This window comes from Silurus meridionalis, chromosome 13 (assembly GCF_014805685.1).
Source record: "Silurus meridionalis isolate SWU-2019-XX chromosome 13, ASM1480568v1, whole genome shotgun sequence".
Lineage (NCBI taxonomy): Eukaryota > Metazoa > Chordata > Actinopteri > Siluriformes > Siluridae > Silurus > Silurus meridionalis.
This window is the reverse complement of record NC_060896.1, coordinates 10938120-10963399: the sequence shown is the minus strand read 5'-3', so window position 1 is coordinate 10963399 and position 25280 is coordinate 10938120. Positions and strand designations below refer to the sequence as shown.

General features: G+C 38.5%; 1 protein-coding gene across 1 annotated transcript; it reads left to right on the top strand.

The window, feature by feature from the left end:
* The first annotated feature begins 491 nt into the window (after positions 1-491).
* polr3b (polymerase (RNA) III (DNA directed) polypeptide B) lies at positions 492-23415 on the top strand. The gene is made up of 28 exons (XM_046864723.1): positions 492-692; positions 991-1023; positions 1125-1181; positions 1266-1330; positions 1454-1529; positions 1966-2066; positions 2376-2467; positions 2564-2681; positions 2782-2890; positions 4065-4187; positions 6446-6562; positions 6747-6881; positions 9062-9223; positions 9483-9683; positions 10424-10586; positions 10715-10868; positions 11307-11381; positions 11566-11664; positions 12145-12272; positions 13279-13488; positions 14718-14876; positions 15110-15227; positions 16847-16989; positions 20525-20628; positions 21436-21602; positions 21776-21889; positions 22659-22832; positions 22919-23415. Exons 1-28 carry the CDS (start codon positions 621-623, stop codon positions 23046-23048), a joined length of 3399 nt encoding a protein of 1132 aa, XP_046720679.1. The 5' UTR covers positions 492-620; the 3' UTR covers positions 23049-23415.
* Positions 23416-25280: the final 1865 nt, after the last annotated feature.

The window sequence follows — 25280 nt, the reverse complement described above, 5'->3', positions numbered from 1 at the left end:
AATAACCACTTTATCCTGTTTGCAGTGGATCATTGGAGCACAGAGAAACCCTGAACTGAATGTCAGTCTTTTGCAGGGTTACTTTATTTGCTTGTTTGTCTGCTCGTTCATGCATTTCTCAGGGTTTTTATAACGCATTTGTTAATGTATTTGTTCTGATGTTTTTTTTTTTTTATATATTTTTATTCTTTTAGCTTACTTTCTTCATACTCACTTGTTTATACAAAATTTTATTACAACTAAACAATGCCCTATATGGCCTGTTTATGCATATTGTTTAAAAATCTGCCCATATATTTATGTTGAGTGCGTAATTCAAATTGAAAAGCAAATAATAGTCACAAAGACTATTTCTGAAAGGTTTCTGAAAGTCGAATTGTAATGAAGAAGTGTTAATGGTGAGTGGAACTAATCACCCTTGCACCTTTTCTACCCGGTATTATTTGTTTGCTGCACTGCGTTATTATATTTGGTATCGTTCTAGCCGGTACCCTTTTCCTGCTGCAATGCAATGCACTATTCACGTGCATCTTCAACTTCCGGTTGAAGTGCTGCTAGTAGGTAATGAAGTTTGTAATATGATTTTATTAGCGTAGATTGTAGCAGATGTAGTGAAAAACATGGAGTTACTGCAGGAGGAATTTGGGGACATGTCTCCCCACCAGCTCGCTGCTCCTGTGGACACAGTGGAGGTAAGCGAGCAGTGAAACCAGCACGAGTTTCATTACAACATGCTTTGACATGTTAGCCAGGTAGCTAACATGATGTGTCTCCATCCCAAATTACCCCTACCTCCCTTTATCCGTGCACTTTATAGGGGGTAAAGAAATACGGTGTATACCCTATGTAGTGTACTGTATTTCTGGAAACTCGGTATATGGGTTTCGGCCAGTTTTAAAGAGTTATAAATGCATAAATATTAGTGAATGCTGTAAATTATGTGTTTAAGTATAACAGTTGTATTAAATGTTTTATTTCGTTTGATTTAAGGAAAAATGGAAGTTGCTTCCAGCCTTTTTGAAAGTAAGCATCCTGTCCAGACAATAATGATAAAAATATATATATATTTTTAAAAATTATTATATCAACATCATCCTCATGTTTAATTTTCAATTAATTTTCAGGTTAAAGGTTTGGTAAAGCAGCACATTGACTCTTTTAACTACTTCATCAATGTGGAGGTAACTGTGTTATGTCTTTTATTTATATATATATCTATATATAGATATATATAGTTCTCGCATCATTGTCGCTTCTATTTTCAGATAAAAAAGATCATGAAAGCAAATGAGAAGATTACAAGTGATGCAGATCCCATGTGGTATCTAAAGTACGTGCTGTTTCAACACCCCCCACCCCCACACACACACCCACACACACACACACACCCAAACACACATTATTAGAATCATTCTTCTTTTTTTTCCTCTTCAATGTTCTTGTTCATCAATAGGTACCTGAATATCTATGTCGGGATGCCTGACGTGGAAGAGAGCTTTAATGTCACCAGACCAGTATCTCCACATGAGGTGATGACAGAGTTACTTCAATGGTGGTCTACTTTACTTTAATAATCTATTCATAGTCTGGTGAAGCACTTTAAACCTCATATGAATGTGCCTCAGATTTATGATGATGAGGAAAATGAAAAGACAAAATGCGTAAATGAAGTATTAATTCAAGTTTTCCCTAAATGTGAACTTAAAGATGATTTTTATTTTTTCACTGTTTTTTTTTACCTGAATGTAAAGACGATTGAGTCGAGTGTCCAGGAAACTTGAGAGATTCATTTTTTTTGCACATAAGACCAGCACATCAACACATTTCGGAAACTATACATTTTGTGCTTATATTGATGAATTCTAAAAACAATGTACAGTGACTTTGAATGTGTATTTACTAGAAACGATGGCTGGGTAACAGGAATAACTAAGGAAGTCTCATTTCTTTGTCTTTCCCATCCAGTGTCGACTGAGAGACATGACTTATTCCGCCCCCATTACAGTGGACATCGAGTACACCAGAGGCAGTCAGAGGATCATCCGTAATGCTTTACCTATAGGAAGGTACTCGAACCTATTCAGCCATCACATCATGTTTAAACTGGAGGCAGGATTTCAAACATACACAGGATTTTAATCAGACACATTCTGATGAAGTGGATAAGTGGATTAATCACCACTTGAAGTGGTTTATTCCTTTTCTGTGGCAGTTTGCCTATCTAATCTATCTATCTATCTATCTATCTATCTATCTATCTATCTATCTATCTATCTATCTATCTATCTATCTATCTATTAAAATAATAAACAGCCTTTGATCAATAGGAATCCAGTCTTAAATCGTCAAAACCTTTTTTTTCTTTCTTTCTTCAGGATGCCAATTATGCTGCGCAGTTCCAACTGTGTGCTGACCGGCAAGACACCCATGGAATTCTCTAAACTGAACGAGTGTCCCTTAGATCCAGGTAGAGCCTCTTGTTACTGCCGAGAGGACAGCAATTAAAGACTTTGTGTTTTATTCATTTGAGCAGCTCTTTAACAGTTTCTGTCTCTGTGTGCAGGGGGCTATTTCATTGTGAAAGGTCAGGAGAAAGTCATTCTCATCCAGGAGCAGCTTTCCAAGAACCGCATCATCGTGGATCAAGATCGCAAGGGCACAGTGGGCGCCTCGGTCACCAGGTGCTGTGATCATGTGACTACCGTTTATATTATGAGTGACACTTTTTTTTGTGTCTTATGTTTTATTTTTTTTCATTCTGTCCCTTTTTTTGCACTCTAGCTCTACGCATGAGAAGAAGAGCAGAACCAATATGATCGTGAAGCAGGGGCGCTTTTACTTGAAACACAACACGCTGTCTGAAGACGCTCCCATCTGCATCATTTTCAAAGTAAGAGAAGAATTCATAAAGACGCATGTAGTTTGGAGCTGAAACAAGCAGTCTGGTATGATTGGTGATGATACAGTATTTGACAACAGGGTCAGAGGTTTTTATGTTGATAGTTGGTTTCAGCCACTTACCAGCAGATGGTGCACTATAACAAGTGCAAAAAAAAAATCTAGCGGCTCTGTAGATGAAAAACAAAAATGTAATTTAATTATTGACTTTTTATTTTTTTTTTTTAATTTTTATATATATATATCATATTTCAGCTCAAATATTATTTTTTTTTGTTAGAAGTAAATAATTTAAATTGCATTTTAATGCACTCATTTGTACACTTTTTGTTTCTTTATTTTTTTGTTTCTATAATTATGCTGTTGAAAATCAGTATTTATAGATATAGTATTAAACAGTATTAAAATTTTGTTTAATTTTGCTAAGAGACTAAGCAGAATCTCTGAAATGTCAGTTTGGTATAGTCGTGTTCTTTTACATGCAGTGTAATGGCAAGTAGCTTTTTTTATAAACCTCTGTATGGGTATGCAGTTTATGAATGCTGATTTGTTGCAAACTGAAAGGCTCATTTGTTTCAGGTGTCTGTTATTGTTTTGAACCCTATTCTTTACATTTATGGGAGCACACATTCACAATTCAAGTAAATAATTGAATTGTCCAAGACCAATAGCGTAATAATATTTCCTGTTCTGCAGTCTGGAACTGCTTGCTGGCAGTGGCAATTATTTGAATCAGCTGCTTGGTTGATTTTTAAGTAATTCTATAGAAATACAAAGGATATAAGGTCTCTTATAGTGCCTTATAGAAATCAGTGCTCCAGGCTTCCTCCAAAAACACCGATACGACTGCGACATTGCACTGGCTAAATTAGCCACTGAGCATATTTGCTCTGCACTTGCGCATCTACGGTAAATTCCTCTCAGGCTTTATTCTTGCTCCTCGGAGGCTTTGGCAAACGATGCAGACCTATATGCAGTGTGTGTAAGCCCTGTCCTGTTCCCACAGTTGTCTATTAGCATAAACAAATGTCAAAGAAGCCTCAGATTTACTCTTCACCTCTGTACCACCTCTCCTGAGTCAAATACAGATGATCAGCTCAGTGGATTTAAGATGCAGGGATTGATTGTATATATTTATTCACAAATGCTCTCCTGTGTGTTTTCAGGCCATGGGTGTGGAGAGTGACCAGGAGATTGTGCAGATGATTGGTACAGAGGAGCATGTCATGGCTGCCTTTGCCCCCAGTTTGGAAGAGTGCCAGAAGGCACAGATTTTCACCCAGACACAGGTACATCGTACTATAACACCAGAGATGCATGTAATTGCTACTCTGTTTACTGTGAATTGGTCCAGACTGTACAGACACATTCTTTTGCTCTGCCATCAGACCAATATTGTTAACCATTAACTAAGTCACACCAGATGCTCCACTGAAATGACATGTCTATATAACACATTGCTTTCATTCCATACACACAACTTTTGCATTAGAAAACTTTTTTAATCTAAATTAGGGCACCCTTATTATTAAATTGTTTTGCCAGCAATAAAACTTGCTTGGTTTTACATTACACAGACTATTCTACTAATTATAAAAGAAAATGCAGAATGAAGGAAGGTCAGATATTCAGTGATTTGAAAACGTAAGCAAATCTTTGAATTGGCGTCTTAAATTCACGATGAACCAAACTCAAAGAACATTCAGCTCTTGTGGGGTCTCTTTTATGCCGGTTTTGTACCTTGTACAGTAAATGTATCTTCAACACACAGCATATTCAGTTCAGTTTTTGCGTTCAAGTCGATTTAAAATCTAATCGTATTTTTACAGCACAGTTATCTTTTCCAGGGAACGTTGACTGGTTGGTTTAGTCCCTACCTGAGTACGATTGTTTTGCTCTTCCATGACCAAATGCACCACATTGAAGCAGGGATTGAATTAAAGCTTAGTAATTGGTAATAGCACCCCATATGAACATCCATATCGATGTAATGTGAATAAATTTGGGACCTCAGGATAGCAGGATAGTTCTACACATTACACAAGCAGAAAATGTCTGGATTTCTGGGGTTTTGACTTTTACACTACACCAGTGTATTGCTTACTGGTCACTTCTGCTGTGAATTGTATGTTTGACCTGCCAATTAGTGTGTGACCTAAATAATTGTAGTATTTAAAAAAACATCTCAGTTGTTGCGTAGAATTATTATTATTTATTTTGACTAATTGTTGAACTGAACAATGGACCTGCATGTTTAATATTAATCATTTATGATATGATTCATATATTAACTCGTTTTCTATTCAATCTTTATCTGTTTCTCACAACGTGCATAACAATGCAATTACAGGCATCACTGATCCAGCGTGTAACAACACTAAACGCGTCTGTATGTTATCAAGTATTGAGACCCCAATTTGCTCAGCACAGACATCTTTTTTTTTTTTTTTTTTTTTTTTCCTTTTTGTACAAAGCCCCAACAATCGGTTGGTAAGAAGCATATCTGCATCCTAGCAACCTATGTCTGAGCATGCCCACACGCCTGTTTGTGCACCGGTACCATTGTGAGTGTCACATCAGGACTCTAATGAGCATTACGTGCATGCTACAATTGACCCAGGCAGACTCCAGATAAGACTTATTGAAGCAAAATCAGGCTTCTAATAGGAGGCGAGGACACGTGTTTTAGACCTGTTTGACCACTAGAGGCAACATCTGGCACCAAGTGATTGATGCAGCACCTGCCATGTATCTGTAATGTAGACATTCATTGTAAAATGTAGATGATTAGACAATGTATTAAATACTGTAAATGAAATAAAATAAATGATAAACAATGTGATGCACAGAAGCAATAAGCTTTTATATATTGTAATATTTGCATTTTCTCACCAAAATCATTTTTACCTGAAGTTCTTTTGAAGTTCATCAGCCAATGAAATTCACTTTTCTAAGTAACCTCAAAGCACCCTGATACCAGAGAGTACTTTCCAAAAAATAATAAATCTGCTAAGTCCATGTGAAAGTTACTGTAAAAAAAACATTTTGACACACCAGAGCTTTGCCATTTATTAAAAAATTTAATTTAATATCAAAACTATGGATTTTTTTGCATAAAAAAATTATTATAAAAATATAATTGATTCAATATTTTCAACCAATTAGTTTAATTGCATGAAGATAACATTTAAACAAATGTTTGTAGTATGTTGTCTGCCTTATTATGAGATAAACAGCCATCTTGGTGTGATGGTCAGAGTGGGTGGTCTAGAAGAAAATCTCACACTGTGACCTTTAACCTTCGTGGTCGAATAAGCAGTGCCGAGCTCAGGTGTGTGTGTGGGCGCGTGCATGCATCAGATGAAGAAAAGTGCATTCGATCTCTGACACTTCTTTAGTGAGTTACTGGGTCCTGAACTTTCCTTCTCATTCACTGATTTGAAATGTTCTCTTTACTCTGACTTGTGTGTAAATAATGGTGGACAAACCACTGGCAGACTTATGAAGCTACTGTGACTTTTTTTTTTTCTTTGTTTTAATATCACAGGCTCTGAAGTACATTGGAAACAAAGTGCGGCGTCAGCGCATGTGGGGCGGACCGAAGAAAACCAAGATGGAAGAAGCCAGGGAGCTGCTCGCATCCACTATTCTCACCCACGTACCTGTGAGTCTGTTGTGCAATGTGCTGCGTTGTATGATTTATTATTTAATTACATTTTTTCCCTCCTCTCAATTTCATTGATCATGATCTTGCATTTTTCCAGATGTACATTTTATGCCTATCATGCGTTTGTTCTTGCAGCGTTATGCCACCTTTTTAGTAGTTTGGCCTTTTCTGCGTTTCCTAGGTGAAGGAGTTTAACTTCAGAGCCAAATGCATCTACCTGGCTGTAATGGTGCGCAGGGTGATTCTCGCTCAAGGCAACAACAAAGTGGACGACCGAGATTACTATGGAAACAAGCGTCTCGAGCTGGCTGGGCAGGTATGGATGATCAATGTAATTCACAAATAAGTTTCAATGTAGATAGAACTTTTTTCACAATGGACTTTGTCGCAGCTATACAGACCTTTAGAATTAAAGGAAATGATCTGAGTTTATCCCTGATGAGCAGCTTGGGGCAAATGTGGCAAGGAAAAACTCCCTCAGATGACTGAGAAAGAATCCTTGAGAGGAACCAGACTCAACTGGAACCCATCCTCATTTGAGTGATATCCAGTGTCTGATTATAAATCTTAAAACAATACACCGGAGAATGAGAACTACCATAAATACCGGAGTGTGTGATTGAGTAATGTCCTATCTACAGTCAGTTGATGTAGTGGAACCAGGAGCTACTGAGCAATAAAATAGCTCATATGAGATCATCATAAATCCAACACCAACTCCCCCATACCAAAGCATTTAAACATTTAAAGAGGTCCAATGTCCAAACTCTACATGAAGTGGGATCCAAATGGCGCTGGTATGTCTCTCGATGGTTCGGGATGTTTGTGGGGTCTGCGTCTACTTCTTTGAAGGTCTTTAATCTTCATGAGGTGGGACACAACTGTAGCTGGCGCAACCTCGGGATGGGGCACACAATCGGTCTCTGGATTAAGGGCAGATGAGATGACTCTGGATTCCTGCATCCACTAATAGCTTGTTTATGATGTCTTTTAGGCTCGATACCCCTAGAAGCAGCCCCTCCTCCCTGTTTGGCGTTTATTCACACCACCTCTAATTTAATTAAGAATGACTGACAGCCTTGTAATGCTTTTTAGCTTCAACTAAGATTGTGGTCCCGACTCATTTTGGCGGCTGAGTTTGGGATAAGTGTGTTACTGCCAGCTCTAATGCTTTGAACTGTTCTTTTTGAGCAGGACGCTACTCCCTCTGCTGTCTTCACCATCTTAGTCATCTTCTTAATAGGCCCGTTTTATAGATCACACTGTTTTCCGGATCTTTCCGCTTTTCACCCTTTGACTCCGACTTCTCTTTCTCTCTTCGACACACATCGCCGCTCCTGTGTGAAACTGAACTCAGTCCTGCATGCCTGGCTTCCTCACAATCCTTCATCTTCCTCTTTGTGTCTGCCCTCCTTGTATTTTATTAATACCTTCATTATTTGCCCTGCTGCTTTGTTTGCCTCCTCTGTGTTTTGCCCACCCCTTTTCTCAGCTCGCCTGCTATTGTTGACTGCGAGATATGCAGCAGAGCAGAGGCAGCACCCAAATCCCAGCCCAGCCGAGCTCAGTCCTTTCTGGCTTTTATTATTATTTAGCACAGCCATGACAAAAGAATGGCTGCCTTGACGGGAGCGATTGAGCTAATCCACAAGCCCGGCTCTGATAATGTAATTACCGCAGTCTTAAGTCCTTTAATTTCCCCCAACCAACCCTCTCTAGGGGTGAACTCTCTCTCTCTCTCTCTCTCTCTCTCTCTCTCTCTCTCTCTCTCTCTCTCTCTCTCTCTCTCTCTCTCTCTCTCTCTGTGTGTGTGTGTGTGTGTGTGTGTGTGTGTGTGTGTGTGTGTGTGTGTGTGTGTGTGTGTGTGTGTGTGTGTGAGACTTGTGAGCAAAGCAAGCCCTTTCAGTAAAGCTTACACACACTTCCAACACTGTCAATCTCCTTACTCCTCAATTATGATTCATTGACATTCAACTAATTGGCCCTGCTGTGCTGCAGAAGCTTAATTTCTTTATTAATTTCAGTGCGGCCTGCTTGTTTTGATGTATGCTAATATGACTGAATGGAAGCAAGCTGCTATTTGAGAGTCTCACTGAGGATGAGAGAGCCCCGGGCGAAAGGCCAGGTCAGCCTTATCTGAACACGAGCACACCTGGTTATTACACGCTGTGGTGCCCAGCGGGGTGATGACACAGAAAGAGATATTGTAGGAGCCAGATGGAGTTAATAAAGTTGGTTGTTTTTGGAAGTGGCACTCGGGAATCAGAACAACAAAGAGACGTGAAGTAGAGGAGTGTTGATGAGAAATTAATGAATAGAAGCAGGTTTGAATACTCAGCGCACCCGGAATTGTTTGATGCACTAATGAGGAGCTTATAGCTTAGTGCAGCATTGTTGTGCTTCACTATCTGTCTCTGACTTGTCAGTTTTGGACTTCTAGAGTTCTGTGTAACTTTGCTGAAATCGTGTATGTGCCGATTTGTTCTTTACTTCCAGCTTCTGTCTCTGCTGTTTGAGGATCTCTTTAAGAAGTTTAATTCAGAGTTGAAGAAGATCGCTGACCAGATCATACCCAAGCAGAGGGCGGCCCAGTTCGACGTGGTGAAACACATGCGGCAGGACCAGATCACAAACGGCATGGTTAACGCCATTTCTACCGTGAGTCTCTGCTGACCTCCCGTTTCCACTCATTTGGGAGGGGTATGGTTGCAAAGCTCTAAAACAGTATGTTAAACTTTCTCACATGGTAGCTGGCAATGATCTTCTGTATTTGTACCATCTTAGGAAACCCTTTACATGTGAACTTTTAATGAAAGATATGAAAACTGCAGGCTACACAGGCTTCTAGTTTGGATTTTCCACCTTATGACTACAGTGTGTTTTGAATTTCAAACTTCTGTCTCTGTGTTGTCCTCAGGGGAACTGGTCTCTGAAAAGGTTTAAGATGGACAGGCAGGGTGTGACGCAAGTGCTGTCACGTCTCTCCTTCATCTCAGCCTTGGGTATGATGACTCGAATTTCCTCTCAGTTTGAGAAGACCAGGAAGGTGAGCGGGCCGCGTTCCCTGCAGCCCTCACAATGGGGAATGCTTTGCCCCTCGGACACTCCTGAAGGGGAGGTCAGTACAATATAGCTACATAAGCATGAGAGCCTTTTTTTTTTATTGACCATGTTTTCATTTAGTAATAGGACAAAATTATTTTATTTGTTTATCCAATTACATTTAATACCCTTATACAGCCACTTTATTAGGAACACAGTGCACCTGTTCATTCTTTGACATCCCTAGTGGCAATTTTTCAATCTCGTTTTAAAAGTCCAGTTTAACCCAGGAAAGCCTTAAATTCCCTTTCCAATGGTTTTGACGAGTGAAACCATTTACCACAAAGTTTTTACAATCTAAGATGCCTTTCTACTGTCCAAGACTGCAAAGGGTGGCTATTAAAGCAAATTGTCTGCTCAAGTCAGTCTGATTCTGATTCTTTTCTGACCTTTCTCATAAACAAGTCATTTTTGCCTGCAGAATTACTGCTCATCTCTTTTTTTTTTTTTTTTGCACAATTTCAGAGAGACGCATTAAAATTCCAGATTACCAGTTTCTTAAATTGTTAAATTGAACTTGTCTGGCTCTAACAACCATTCCATGGTTGGAGTTACTCACCCTATTTCTGTGTTTGAGCTTAATGTGATCAGTATCGTCTTGATTTTATGCATGGTGTTGGCATGAATGAACATATACTTTTCACAATAATTCTTTAATTTCAGTATTTTAATAGTACTTATCTTAATGACCTGATTATGTATGTAATGTGTTATAAATGGGAACAGTGTTTATTGTACGTTTGTCATTTATTGTAGGCTTGTGGTCTGGTGAAGAATCTTGCTCTAATGACACACATTACCACTGACATGGAAGACGGACCCATTATTAAGCTGGCCTTCAACCTGGGAGTAGAGGACGTCAATCTACTGTGTGGAGAGGAACTGTCCTATCCCACTGTCTTCCTCGTCTTCTTGAATGGTAGCATCCACGTGTTCGCAGGCTTCCTCCGATCTATATTTATTTTCCAAAAGTAAAATCTGAAAGATTTCCATTTTAATTATTAACAACAATGAACATGTTCACTGAGACTGTGTGTGGTTCTGCAGGTAACATCTTGGGAGTGATTCGAGACCATCACAAGCTGGTCAACACATTCAGACTGATGAGAAGAGCTGGTTTCATTAATGAATTTGTGTCTATTTCCACCAATGTAACGGACCGCTGCGTGTACATCTCCTCTGATGGAGGACGCCTTTGCAGGTACCGAGTCTCAGTGTGCTTGCTGAACATCTCCGATTGGTTAGAGTAGGGGTGTAATTCCATGTCACACTTTGGAGTAGGATCTGCTCAATGTTCCACATATTCATGTGTGTATTCAAATTTGAACCATAAGGATGATTTTTGTTGTTGTAAATCTTTTATTTTACACTGAGATGTGCACAGGACAAATATTTTCATCCTGCTAGAACAGATCTCTGCATGGCTGAAAAAAACTTCTGCCTATTTGAAGAAAAACAAAGATACTTTTGCTATATGTATTTGTTCGGGTCCGTCTCAATTAATAATTAATTCACTGTTCTTTTGATGGTACAGTTGATATCATTTCAACCTTTAACATTTGTTATTATGCAATGCCAGTGTATTTTTTAGATAATAGTGGAGGCTTCATTCAGTGCTGATTGTGTTGTGTGTCGGCAGACCTTACATTATTGTGAAGAACGAGCAGCCGGCTGTGAAGAACAAACACATTGAGGAGCTGTCTCAGGGCTACAGGTGCATTTCACCATGATCAATAGTCGAAACACTCATTGATTTTGAAAAGAGCCTCAAACGAGCCTTTATTCTGTTATTCTTTTTGTCTTTACATTTTAGAAAAAGCTGGGTGTGGCAAATGTTGTGTGTATATTTGGCCTGTTATTTATTGTTTAAATAGAAGCACTTCTTTATTTCCATGCAGGAGCTTTGAGGACTTTTTACATGAAAGTCTGGTGGAGTATTTGGATGTGAATGAGGAGAATGACTGCAGCATTGCTCTGTATGAGCACATGATATCCAAGTGAGTTTTTGTTTTTTATTTATTAATTCATTTACCTATTGTAGAAATGTTGTAGTATGGTTGATAGTACAGATAAACAGTCTGATTTCTTTTAACAGTGGTGATGGCATCAACATTTTATTTTGAAAATCTTAAAATGATTTATTATTTAACCAACCAAACATGAGATGTGGTTTTGATTTCCTAATTTTTATGGTTGCAATTAATTGCATACAGTGCCATCCTTCCTCTTCCTGTGTCTATTTTGATCCAGAGACAACCATACAATATTTATTTCTTTTTTTAACTATCTGGTTGTGTTTGTGCAGGTGTACAAAACCAAAAGAGATCAGATTAACAGTATACATGCATTGAATATATAGATGATAACGGTCTGTATACATGACTGTTTAAATACCCTGCAGGTGCAGAAAGCGGACAATCGTGTTTACATACACAGTAAAAATTGCATGTTTAATGTATGTTAATGCTGTGTTTCAGGGACACTACACATTTGGAAATTGAGCCGTTCACTTTGCTGGGGGTTTGTGCTGGGTTGATTCCTTATCCCCATCATAACCAATCCCCCAGGAACACCTATCAGTGTGCTATGGGCAAGCAAGCCATGGGTAAGAGCTGTGGGTCCGTCATCATTCTCAAAACTAAATAACTGTGTATCTTACACACAAACTCATATGCACAAACTCTGACACATTTTCAAGTTCACTGTGACATTCACACGCTTAGACACACTAAAGTAAGTGTGGGTGTTTGTGTGTACATCAAACATCTTCTGCCTGTGTGTGTGTGTGGCAGGGAAAAGGTCCACTAACCATGGGCTCCCTAAGTGTCATTAGCCATTCATTGTGTCTTGCTCAGTGTGTGTAGAGGGTTAGTGTGCTCAGCTGCACCAGGGAGCGAGAGAGAATACACACCGCTCCCTGGTTACCAGAACTACTCCAGCCCCCCCTCTGTCTTTACAAACCCAATGAGACTGCAGCTACGTTTGGCCAGATATCCTCGCCCTTGTCTCTTGTGGGTTTTTTGCGGACGGCCCCATACATGTGCAAATCTCTCTGTGTGGCTCCGGACCTATTTTCACACACTGTGTGCTTGTACCCTGATTGTGAAGTAATAGCATCTGACAAATGTCAAGGCCTCCAGGGACGGCCGCTATTCTTTCATAACTTTGCTTGGGTGGATTAAAGAGACAGTCCTCTGTCAGACTGCATCATGCTGGAACACTGCAGCTAAAGATACTGTCACTTTAATAGCACTCACATACACCAGCCTGAAGTTAGTTAAGCATGAAGAGGTGTTTTAGGGGGAAGCAGTTTAAGCCAAGTCTTGAATTATTCTTTATTTATAATTAGGATTCAATTAATCTTTTGCAAAGCCTTAATCAACCTTTATTTGGTTCATATTATCTTTTCATTGTCCATGCAAATTTATTCAATTTTCTAGTGGACATCAAATTTCATAAAATTTTACTTATTGATTTATTTTACTAATATTTTACACCAGACTCTCTCTCTCTCTCTCTCTCTCTCTCTCTCTCTCTCTCTCTCTCTATCACACCCCCGATTTTCTCTCTTTTCCCTATTTGCCTGTTCACTGAAAATTTATTTTCCACAGGTACTATTGGCTATAACCAGAGGAATCGAATAGACACACTGATGTACCTATTAGCTTATCCTCAGAGGCCCATGGTAAAGACCAAGACCATTGAATTGATCGACTTTGAGAAGCTACCTGCAGGTCAGAATGCTACAGTGGCTGTGATGAGCTACAGTGGTTATGATATAGAGGATGCGTTGATCCTAAATAAGGCCTCTCTGGACAGAGGTAAGAGCGCAAATCAAAACATGACACTGCTATTAATGCTGACGACATAATTGACATCTCCTGCTATTAAATATTAATATAGTGCAAAGAGATTTTTTTTAAATGTTCAGTATATATCATTTATTTATCATTTAAAAATGTATTTTTAAAGCTTTACTCTGAAAAGTAAACATGGGCCAGAACATCTTTTTTTTTTTAAAGGTACACTATAGACACTTTTTTAGAGTAAAACATACATAGGTACAGGTATAAAAGTTGTTTTTGGGACCACCTCTACAAGAGGGAAAGCTATTGTTAAGTAGTAGTTATATTTATCTCAGCTCGGAAAATTCGCAGGTGCTCATTTGGAACCTAACTAACAGCAAGTTGCAAATTATCTTAAAATTCGCAGAACCCGCAGCAGGACCGAATGTTCAGGAACGTCAGGAATAACATTTTAAACTGTGTTTTCACCAAAACATTTCATCATATGTTTTAAAACACCTTGTTGTATTAATGTGACATAATGTCTAGATGAATTCACCAAGGTACCATAGGGGCTGGATTTTCAGAAATCGCATGGGGGTCTTAAAACGTAACCCCTACGATTTCCGGGGGACCACTGTATACAGAAAATATACAATTGGTATATGAAAAGAGCAAGGCATGCTAGACAGCACACACTTTAGCATGTAAATGTTACTGAACAGATACGCATATCAAAATGTACGTGTGATATTTAGTATCGTATCTGTGTATGTACACTGTGTATCTGCATTAAAGTATCCAGTACTAGTGTTAGATATAAATTATATTATATCCTGTAAAAGGGATAGATGCATAAACAGAGTTAGAGTGAGTAGGTTTGAGTTCAGGTTCCTAATGGCTTAAGGAAGAAAAAGCATACTAGACTACAGGCACAGTCGATACTTGAGTTGTGTAGTATAAGTGAAAATCTCCGTTTGTTGGTGCAGATGCTCAGTAGTGTGAACAGTACTCACTTGGTGATTTGGATAGCAGCTTCTACCACTATTTGCAAGGCAGTTCTTAGTGAGGATGCTCAAACTATAAATGATAAAACTATAATTGTGATTAGCCGTTTTAAAGCATTTGTTTTCATATGTTTTTAATAGCAAACAACTAATGATTATTAGAGACTAACCTTTTCTATTATTCACCATACTCACGATCACCACAGCCTTACTTAAAAAATTGTCTTTTTTTTTATAATTTTTTATTTTTTACCTCAGGTTTTGGCAGGTGTCTTGTGTACAAGAATGCGAAGTGCACACTAAGACGTTACACCAACCAGACCTTTGACAAGGTCATGGGTCCCATGTTGGATGCAGAAACACGGAAGCCCATTTGGAGACACAGCATCCTGGATGCTGATGGGATTTGCTCCCCTGGTGAGCAGTGCATCGATTCACTTCATTAGAGCACAGCAAAGTGAGGGAAAAGAAGCTAGAAGATGCTACATGAATGATACATTATACATGTGCAGCCTGGAATGTCTTTAAACAATGTCTCCTCTCATTAAACGTAGCACGGATACTGTAGCATTATTGAGGATAAGATAGGATTTCTATCCTGAGTGAGACTGTACATGTGGATTAAAATCTGTGTGTATTCTCTTTACTAGGAGAGCGAGTGGAAAACAAGCAGGTTCTGGTGAATAAGTCTATGCCAACGGTCACCCAAACACCACTGGAGGGCAGTACCCAGCCAAACCAGCCACAGTTCAGAGATGTGCCAATCACGTGAGTTTGTTTGCCTCAGAGTCAGAATGATTAGGCATCGTCACACTTCTCCTGAAGTACCATTAAACTCAAAAAAAAAAAAAAAAAAAATGTGATCTTTTATTATATGACTCTTGATTATATAGCTGTTCTTGTTCAATTTTGTTGCCTGCATAATTTATTACTTCAGTACTTTCAGGAAGGGGAATATTTAGAGATATGAGAAATATTTGATCCATCTAGAATATATAAATATGCCAAATGTTAACATTACCAACCGGCATCAAAACTTTATTGAAACTTTTGATGAATCAGTTACTGCATATAGGATTTAAATCAACACTCTGATACTAAAATCCCATGTCGGATTCCTTGAGTTTCATCCATCAGCATATGTTTGGAAAGTCGCAGGTTAATGAGTTTCTAATATAATGTGAAGTCACATTTTTCACATTTATTTATTTAAAACCGGAAGCAGAGACATTTAGAACAGATTAAGCAAACGTATTTAAATGTTAAATGCGACTACTGTCCGTTTATAAATTGAAGCAAATGTAAAAAAAAATAGTCAGATTTTCTTTGTCGTATCGCTTCTAGTTCAGAAGATACTCCAATTAGGGGTGTAACGGTACAAAATTCACGATTCAGTGTTGGTAATTGCAATTATATAAAATTTACAAGGTCTTTTTTTTTTTTTTTTTTTTTACTAATGCAGTTTATTATTATTAACATTTGTAAACCTCAACAGTTTACATTTTGTTAAACAATTTTAAATGAAAAAGCCTGCTTGGTTTAAATAAAAAATGCAGTTATATAAAAAAAATCTAATGGAATATATCTAAGTAATGCAATACACCTTTTATTTTTAAGTATTTTATTTTATTTTTTATTTTCTGCGCTCAGAGTGTGCGAGACTAAACAAACTTGAGGTGCACCACTTTAAAAGTTTGTGATGAAACACTGTGAGGAAAATGTTATGAGTAATAGGTAATATGAGGTAATATGTCTGAGGAAACTTGGTAGGAACTTAACATGTTTCGCATGTAAAAAGGATTGCATTTGGTACACATGTGCACCATGCCGAAGGCCCTGTACCGAAAAGGTTCGGTACCAATACCTGTAGTGTTACACCCCGAACTTCAATAAATTTGATCTTATATGGATTTTACACAACATTTAATCAGGTTCTACACAAACTTGTGAAGTCCAGTGTATGGTATGTGTCAATGATGCAAAAAAAAGAGATGTGAAGTACTGAAATTCTGAATTCTATTTAAATAGATATATTTTTCACTCAAGATATTGTTTTGTAATGTTTTTAAATAGCAATATTTGTATTTGTGGGGAGCTCGCTGGCTCACGGTGGAAGAAAGGAGAGACAGGTGACAGTTTCATCAACAAAAAAAAAAAAAAAACCCAGCTTAATTGTGCCACAATCTCTTTTTTTTTTTTTTACTTTCACTTTTCAGTGTTTTAAAAAACTACTCAGCTTAGCATCTCTCTCTCTCTCTCTCTCTCTCTCTCTCTCTCTCTCTCTCTCTCTCTCTCCCTTATCTGTACTGGTGTCACAATTGGCATATATTCAATCTCGCATGTGTATATACTGCTTTTTGGTTAAGACTTTTTCCCTGTACACACAGGTACAAGGGCTCAACGGACTCGTACATCGAGAAGGTGATGATTTCTTCAAACGCAGAGGATGCATTTCTAGTCAAGATCCTGCTCCGGCAAACGCGTCGGCCCGAGATAGGAGACAAGTTCAGCAGCAGACATGGCCAGAAAGGTACTTCAGCATTCAGGACACACTCAGATCATTTAGTTTGAGCAGATGTGGCATACAAACATAGATTCTAAACCCAGGCCAGTTATTTACATACAAGAAAGAGAGAGCACGCGTGTTTGTGTGTGCGCACGCATGAACGTATAGGGTTTTTTAAGTCTTTTTCCCCCCAGCCTAGTCCCAACATGTATTTAGTTTCAGGATCCTGCTCTCCACCTTCTTTTTTTTTTTTTTTTTTTTTTTTTTTGAGGGGTGTTTTTCAATTAATTAGCTCTTTGTCCCGAAGCAGCGTATGCAAATTTATTACAGCCGTGCTGCTCCTGGGAAAAAAGTGTTTACAGGCCCCATTGTTTCTGCGCACCTCTGCTGAGAGCCCGGGCCACGATGATGATTTAATCAGCACGCTAACTGGCGCCATGCATAATTCACTCATTTCATTAACCAAGGTTGTCCTTGGGCACTCATCACGGCTCATGAGTGTGAACAGAGGTCAGGGAGGGGTTAGCTGCAAACAGCCGAGATGCTATTTACTGCTCTTTTTACTGGGGCTTTTGGTATTTAAAGGAGTGGCACAGAGCTGCTAGACTGGGCTAACACAGTTATTGTTGAAGAGGGTCTCTTGAATGCCTTTTCTATGGTTTTGGTTTTACAGTCATTTGTTCGGAATAATCAAATGTTTTTTAGAAATGCGATTAAGCAAAATCTTCAGAGTGCTGCGGAATTCAAATTTTAGCAAACTTATTCAGTACCAGACATTTCTAATGGTTAGTCCATTAGCTCCTGGAAACAGGTGAAGTAAGCAGTCATTTCAAGTCATAGAAAAAAAAAATCTTTTTTTTGGGGGGGGTGGACTTTCTCAACTGTACACATAATTAAAAAAAACTTTATCATTCCCTTATTTCCCCCCCTGAAGTAACCTCTATAATGTGCATTCAGCATTTAGTTTTACATATTCTGTTTATAAAAAAACGACTTAACTTATTGAAACGAGTATGCAAAGAGCGAGAATAATAAATTAAACAATTGCTTAACTGTTTTAATAACTGTTTTATGTTTCAAAACAGGCCAGGTTAAAAACATTTGTATTTATTTTACAGACAAGGATCTATGAGTAAAATTATTTATTTATAATAAAAAAAAAAAACGTTTAAGGAATGTTTTTATTAGGTAACGTAAGAAAATCATATAATAATCTGATCATGGAATTTTCATGTTTAAATGCTTTTTTTTTTTGGCCCAAATATTATCGGGTCTAAAATCAAAGTGAGCCAAATTATGTATTTGAAGGGGAAAAAATTGGCAGCTTTATTGATGCCAAGAGCCAACTGTGGGTATCCCACAGTGCACTGGTGCCAGTTAGAGTAGGCATGTTTTACAGGGGTTTTGTGTTTTACTATTTACTTACATCCCCCTTCACAGATCCTGCTTGCTCTGACTGGTCTCATAAGCTCTGGTCAACAGAGCAAAATTGGTTAATTATTCACTGGTGACCCAAACACAGAGACATAAACACACACTCGCTCGCTGAGTTGTGTCGGTGGGACCCTTTGTGTGAGCTGCCAGTGTGAGGCTGTATGGGGTGTGATGGAGGGCCGTGGACTCTGAATTCTGACCACCTTTTCTCTGCTGATTTCATGCCTCTTTTATCATTCACTCACACACACCAAATAAACAACCAAGAATGTGATGAGAATCACTCTTTATTTATTGATTTTATTTGTACATTTTCTCAATCACTTTTCACATTTTGTCTCTATTGAATGCTTTATTCATTCTCGTCTACCGGTTAATTTAAGAAGGGTATATACTTAGTTTGCTCTTTGCCTTTTCAGTGTGATGCTAAGCCTCTGTGTTGTACTTGATCCTGACAAATTGATTACTTGCTCAAAGTAAAGTAAGCAGTTTGCTGGATTATAAGACCACAATACACAGGTGATAAAACTCGCTATGCTCGTATAAGAATATAATTGGTAGTTCAGTGTGATCCGTTTCTACACCAAAGTTCCTTAGGACAGCACATTTCCAAGTGTGTTTATTCATTTGCATTACAGAAATTTCCCAACACTAGCAATTGTTTTATTCATTTAAGGACAATCTTTATGATTGTAGCTACCTTAAATGTTCTTCTCTTTACTTACGTTATAGCAGTTATAAACAGTTGATTTCTCGCCTGCCTCTTGATGTTAATAACTGAAATTCTAGAAACAACAAAATACACTGGCTGTTACAAAATGCTGTCACCTGAAACCATATGAATCAATTATCTTAAATTTTTTATTTTTTTTTACATGGCAGTGCCATCTGTTTACAGGGTGCAGTCCACCTCATCTCTCTTTATATTTATTTATATTTATATTTATATTTATATATATATATATATATATATATATATATATATATATATATATATATATATATATATATATATATATATATATATAAAACACGTGTGTCTCGAATGGGCCTGTTTTATTCCTGTCACGGACTGATCCTGCCCTCATTGTGTGTGGCATGGCCAGGGGAAGTTACAGAATTCTAATCCCTCTCTCACTGTCCGGCTGAGCACCTCTCCTCACTTCCTGCTCCGGCCCACTCTCTTTTTACTACTTGCAAATGGCCCAATAATGTGTTTGCTCTGACGGACAGAAGAGTGTGGAGCAAACATTTGCGCTCACACTCGGAGCTGTGCACTTCTCCGGCCCACCGTGTGAATGGCTAATTCCCCTGCTTTGCCTTTTCTATAAAGCTAGCAGACCTGATAACCATTGCCTATATATGTGCACACAGCATGTGCAGGGTAAACGAGTGGTTTTGGATGCATGGCAAACATGTTAAATGGGATTTTTATTTAAAATCAGATTTGTGGTACTTTCACATGGCAGATGGTGTAACTTTGGGGTCCTTGGGTTGTTGTGTATGGGGCTGCATTTGAGAGGAGGAAAAAATTCAACTGTTCTATTCGTACTACTCTCATATACAGCAATACAAAAATTAAAGCTGGTTTTTTTTATTATTTAATACTAAAAATAAGTTTTTAGTATTGTATTGTAATGTATAATATATATTTGAAAAAAAAGAAATAATAACTCTGCACTGATACTGGAGACTTAAAACATAATAGAAAGAGTCCATCTATATAAACGTGCTTTTCCTTTAAACTACAACTCTACCCTGCTGTGCTGCTATCAAATAATAAATGTGACATAAACGCTATAAATGTAATATAACCAAATGGAAGCATTTGTACCTGAAATACTTTTATATGTGGCATCTTTTTTACTCTGAAACTACTCTGAAAACTCTAAGCCTCCAGCTCAGTGGGACAAATGGAAAGTGATGAAACATAGACATTTCTAAATGACACTCAATTTATATTTGCATAGGTTTGATACTGACAGATATTACAAATTATGAATGAAGATCCTTTGAAATAATCGCAAACGTAAACTCCCAGATCAGTGTCCACAATACACACCGTTTGATCAGTCTTTAACCAGTTTGCATATGTTTTGAATGCTGTCTGTTTCTCCTGCTACAGGTGTTTGTGGATTGATTGTCCCTCAGGAGGACATGCCGTTCTGCGACTCAGGGATCTGTCCAGATATTATCATGAACCCACATGGATACCCCTCTAGAATGACTGTAAGCTCCACCCAAGAGTCTAATTACTACCTGGAATTCTTTACTGAGTGCCATTTGGATTCAGAGCTAGTTATTGTTCCTACATTTATATCAATTTATTTGGTGGATACATGAGAGGAAATTAAAATTCAGCATTTTTATTCAAGAACCAAACCAGACACACACACACACACGTGCATTAATGATGCATGCAGTTGCATTTTGGAATCTGTTCATGTATTACACTGAATTACTCCTTCATAAAAATGGTGATTTATACAGAAACCAATTTAGCACAGACCTGTCATAAACCATAAATCCACAAAAATGTTTTTAAATGTAAAACTTTTTTTCGCACAATATTTGTCATTTCCAGGCAGTAAAATTTTGCCTTTTAGTGAAATGCATTTCTAGATCTGTCCCTCTCCCCAATTTTATTGAACCTGTATGATTTCAAAACTCATTTAACACAAGTGTGTTTTGGTTCCACACCCAATCTAAAGTGTGTGTTTAGGTGCACCCAGCAGGCTCTCGGATAGAAACTGGTGTAAGTAGAAGAAAGGGATTCACCCTTTTAGCATAAGAAGGTCAAAGGCCATTTAGCCCTTTTTGTGCAAAGCCACTGTGGTGCAGTGGACCGCGACCGTGTCCATGATGTCACGTTCTCCAGCTGCAAAAGCATTGACATCATACACCGTTATTTCACATGTTTGAAAGCAGTATAACTGGTACAGAACCATTATCCCAGTTATGTTTAGAAATAATTAATAACTTAGCAGCTTGGGTTGTGTTTATTTTTATTATTATTATTTGCATGATGTTCGCTAGGTCGGGAAGCTGATCGAGCTATTGGCAGGAAAAGCTGGAGTGCTGGACGGCCGTTTTCACTATGGCACTGCTTTCGGGGGCAGCAAAGTGAAGGATGTGTGTGAGGATCTTATTCGCTACGGATACAACTACCAGGGCAAAGATTTTGTCACGTCTGGTATTACAGGGTAACAATCACCTAGGGTTCAAATTGCTTTATTAGCTTTTCTGAATTAACCTGTATTATTTTTGCTTATGCTTGTCAGCACAATGCAATCTCTTCACTGATGTTCTACAAATAATGCTTATTTTTATTAGTGCTGCTCAACTGACTAGTCTTATACTATTTGGGTTTACACAGCGAACCTCTAGAAGCCTACATCTACTTTGGTCCAGTGTACTACCAGAAACTGAAGCACATGGTGTTGGATAAGATGCACGCAAGAGCTCGTGGCCCTCGAGCAGTGCTCACCAGGTATAATCATAACTGCTTTAGGATGGTCACTAAATTCAGTTTAAAGCATTAAACATTTTACTTCATTGAGCACTCTTTCACTACAGTGGATGATATAGAGATATGCCATGATCTCCTTTGCCATGTGACTCCAAATTAAATTAGAGTACAATGAGAATTGAACAGGAGGGTTTTGATTGAGATACAAATTGTGCAAATTAGAATCCACAAGTTGTCACTCAAGTCAGGAAAAAAAAAGCTACATGACCGCACATGAATGGGTATCATTACCATCTCAAGGTTTCTGTTCTCTACTATTTTAGTTGTGTATTCCTTTGAAAAAGGAGATAAGGAACTGATTTCTACCTTATTTTGTAGAAATCCCCCCCAACTGGTGGACAAGTACCAGCTAGTCTATGAGCTCACAGATTGCATGATAAGCTAGTCTCATTTCTCTCACCCAGAGGGCACAGTCAGTCAGCTACAGGTGGCTATGGCATTGTCCCAGCCGCTGAATGGTAGAGTAAATGCGCTTCTGTAGAGCCATTTGAGATCTAAAAAGCTCAAAACCGTATGTTAAATGTTTGCTATTAACAGTTGGGGTTGACGACAAGAGAAACCTGAAGAGAACTTTTAGTATCATTATTAGATAGAAAATGAGCAAAGGATAATTCTAGAGTAGTAACTTACAATTAGCATTTTCCCAGTAAAGATTAGTACTACTTTATAGTACTATTATGCCTTAAGGTACACAACTTATACAAGTGCATATATGTGCATGGTTAAACAGACAGCCTACTGAAGGTCGTTCCCGGGACGGCGGTCTCCGTCTGGGGGAGATGGAAAGGGACTGTCTGATTGGCTACGGGGCCAGCATGCTACTGCTAGAGCGCCTCATGATCTCCAGTGATGCTTTTGAAGTGGATGTGTGTGGCCAATGTGGGCTGCTGGGTTACTCTGGATGGTCAGTGCTAACTTCTTGCATTTTGTTCTATACAAAATATTCTGATTGTCTTGTTTTAATCCTGCTGTTTGTTTCGTGTGCTCCAGGTGCCACTACTGTAAGTCCTCGTGCCACGTCTCATCTCTACGCATTCCTTATGCCTGCAAGCTGCTCTTCCAAGAGCTGCAGTCCATGAACATCATCCCTCGCCTAAAACTGGCTCGCTACAACGAGTGAGCTAGCTCAACGACGCTGCTAATTTTAAAGCCAAAAGCATTGTATCGTAAAAGCTGCACTCCTGGTGCACTTATGACATGCTGTGGTTTGTATGCATGTCGAAATTTTGCAAACAGCCAGTCTTTACATTGAGCCTGATTAAGAGGTTTGAAACATTATTTGAAAAGCTCTGCATTTAAATACAGAGGTTGTAATATAACTTAGATATTATGATATTCCCAAATGGTTGCAAATTTAGTTTGCATGTGGAAAAAGTGTCTACTTTTTCAGTGAAAAATCTTTTTTGCCTGGTTTATTTTTGGTTTGTTTTTCAAAACTGTATGCATATGTAAGTAATAAATAATTCTTTAAACTATTTACAAATGTCCTTATGTTGCCCACTCCATTACCCAGAGAGTAATATGCAAATTAATTCCATAACCTCATTTATGTAATTGTGACAATCATAACACTATAATTATATAATGAATTATTATAATGAAGAAATGATCATACAAGAAATTTCAAGTAAAAAAAAATTCCAGGCAGCCAGATTATACAATTACACATTTTCTGATTTTTTTGTTGGTCAAATTTGGCATCAGAATTATGTTAAAATGTTTTACTAATTCTTTTGTATTGCATTAAAAAAACTGATGTACTCTAAAATGATGACATAATTTTAATAATCACCCATAATGCCATGTTATGACTGACACTGCCATTAAGTCACAGAGATCAGATCTGCTTGTTGTTTGTGTTGAACCAATGGTCCCAGAGCGGTACTCCCCTGCACACCCACCCAATTTAACCTCTGCCAGTGATTAAGGGTCAAAGAAACAGGAAGTGTTTATCGCAAATGGCCTGATGGCAAGGACGAAGGCACAAGTATTGTGTCTCCTTGATTAAGTGTTAATGTGACAACACTGACAGGTGAAAAAGTGCTTGCTGTGTTGGCCACCTTCCTTCTCTGATGCTTTTTACACTAATAAAACGTCCACCATTCAAAGCATGCCGCCACCCACTAAGCCGTCTTAGAAGCTTTTGATTGGGAGAATGCTGCAGAAAGGGCACTGACTCACTGATAAAGGTTGGAGTGGGGTGTGCTGTTGTCTCTTTTAGGCGACTGCACCTGTCCTAACTAATGAGGGCCTAATGAGAGACTGAGAGTAATAAAACAGAAAGAGGATGTCTTTTGAGGAGGGGGAACAGAATCTCCTCCTAACTTACCATCTTCTACTGTGTACACCTTGAATACTGGAATTAATGAGGCACTCACGAGTCCTGATCCTCACGTCTGATGCATTCAGCTCGTATTCGATCTCTCGTCTGCGTGCCATGTTATAAGCGTTGGCAGCCTGTGAAGGAGTAGAAGTTGATTAATAAGTTTTATACCTGGCCGGAACTTTCTTCGGCTTTAAGAAACAACAAGTAGCCACATATTAATAAGGCAACCTGAGTAAACAATTCTAGAATGCTGGAGAGTCTTCCTCCTCTTTCCACCATGTGGGGAGCAGTTCGGCCATAATCCCCCTTTCTCTTGCTCACTCTCTCTCCCCTTTTTTCTCTCCCCCCGTGGTTCCATTCATATTCTAATCACAGCTTTCCCCTCTGCAATTCGCAGGCACTCCATCAGAGCCTCCCTGCCTCAGGCTCTACACTTTTACTTCCCCCTTTTGTGACCAATGCTCTCCTCCCAGCACACTAAAATAAGGTTGGTACAAGGAGAGAGTGAGCGAGACAGAAGGGGAGGGGGGTCAACCAGTGCTGTGTTTGTGCAAGAACAGATTTGACCAAATTCTTCAACTTTCTCTTTTTTATTCCCATTTAAGATTTTCTGCCATTTTGTTTTAATGGTGCAATAAAAGCAGTACTAGATTAGAAAAGTGACAAGATAATGCAAACATAATTGTTTTATTATTACGCAAAAAAGTTTCAACCTTTTCACTGGTGTTCACAGTTTGTTAGCTTGTTCCATGAAATACTGCGTGGGTTTACCAGAGAAGATGCAAGAAAGAATGTAATGGGCCAAAAAGTGGCCCTTGGATCAAGAACTTTAAAACGGAGGCAGTGGGGGCAGTGTGTGTATGTGTGCAGGGAGGGGGTATGAAAACGTATTAAATGCTATAATGGAAGACGGGGAGGCCACAGTGCTGGGATTGCGTAGATCTAAGCCTCTATTTTTCTGGGGAGGGAGCTTTTCTTATTCAAAACAGCCCCACAAAAGACTTCCAGTGAGCCTTGCCACATCCC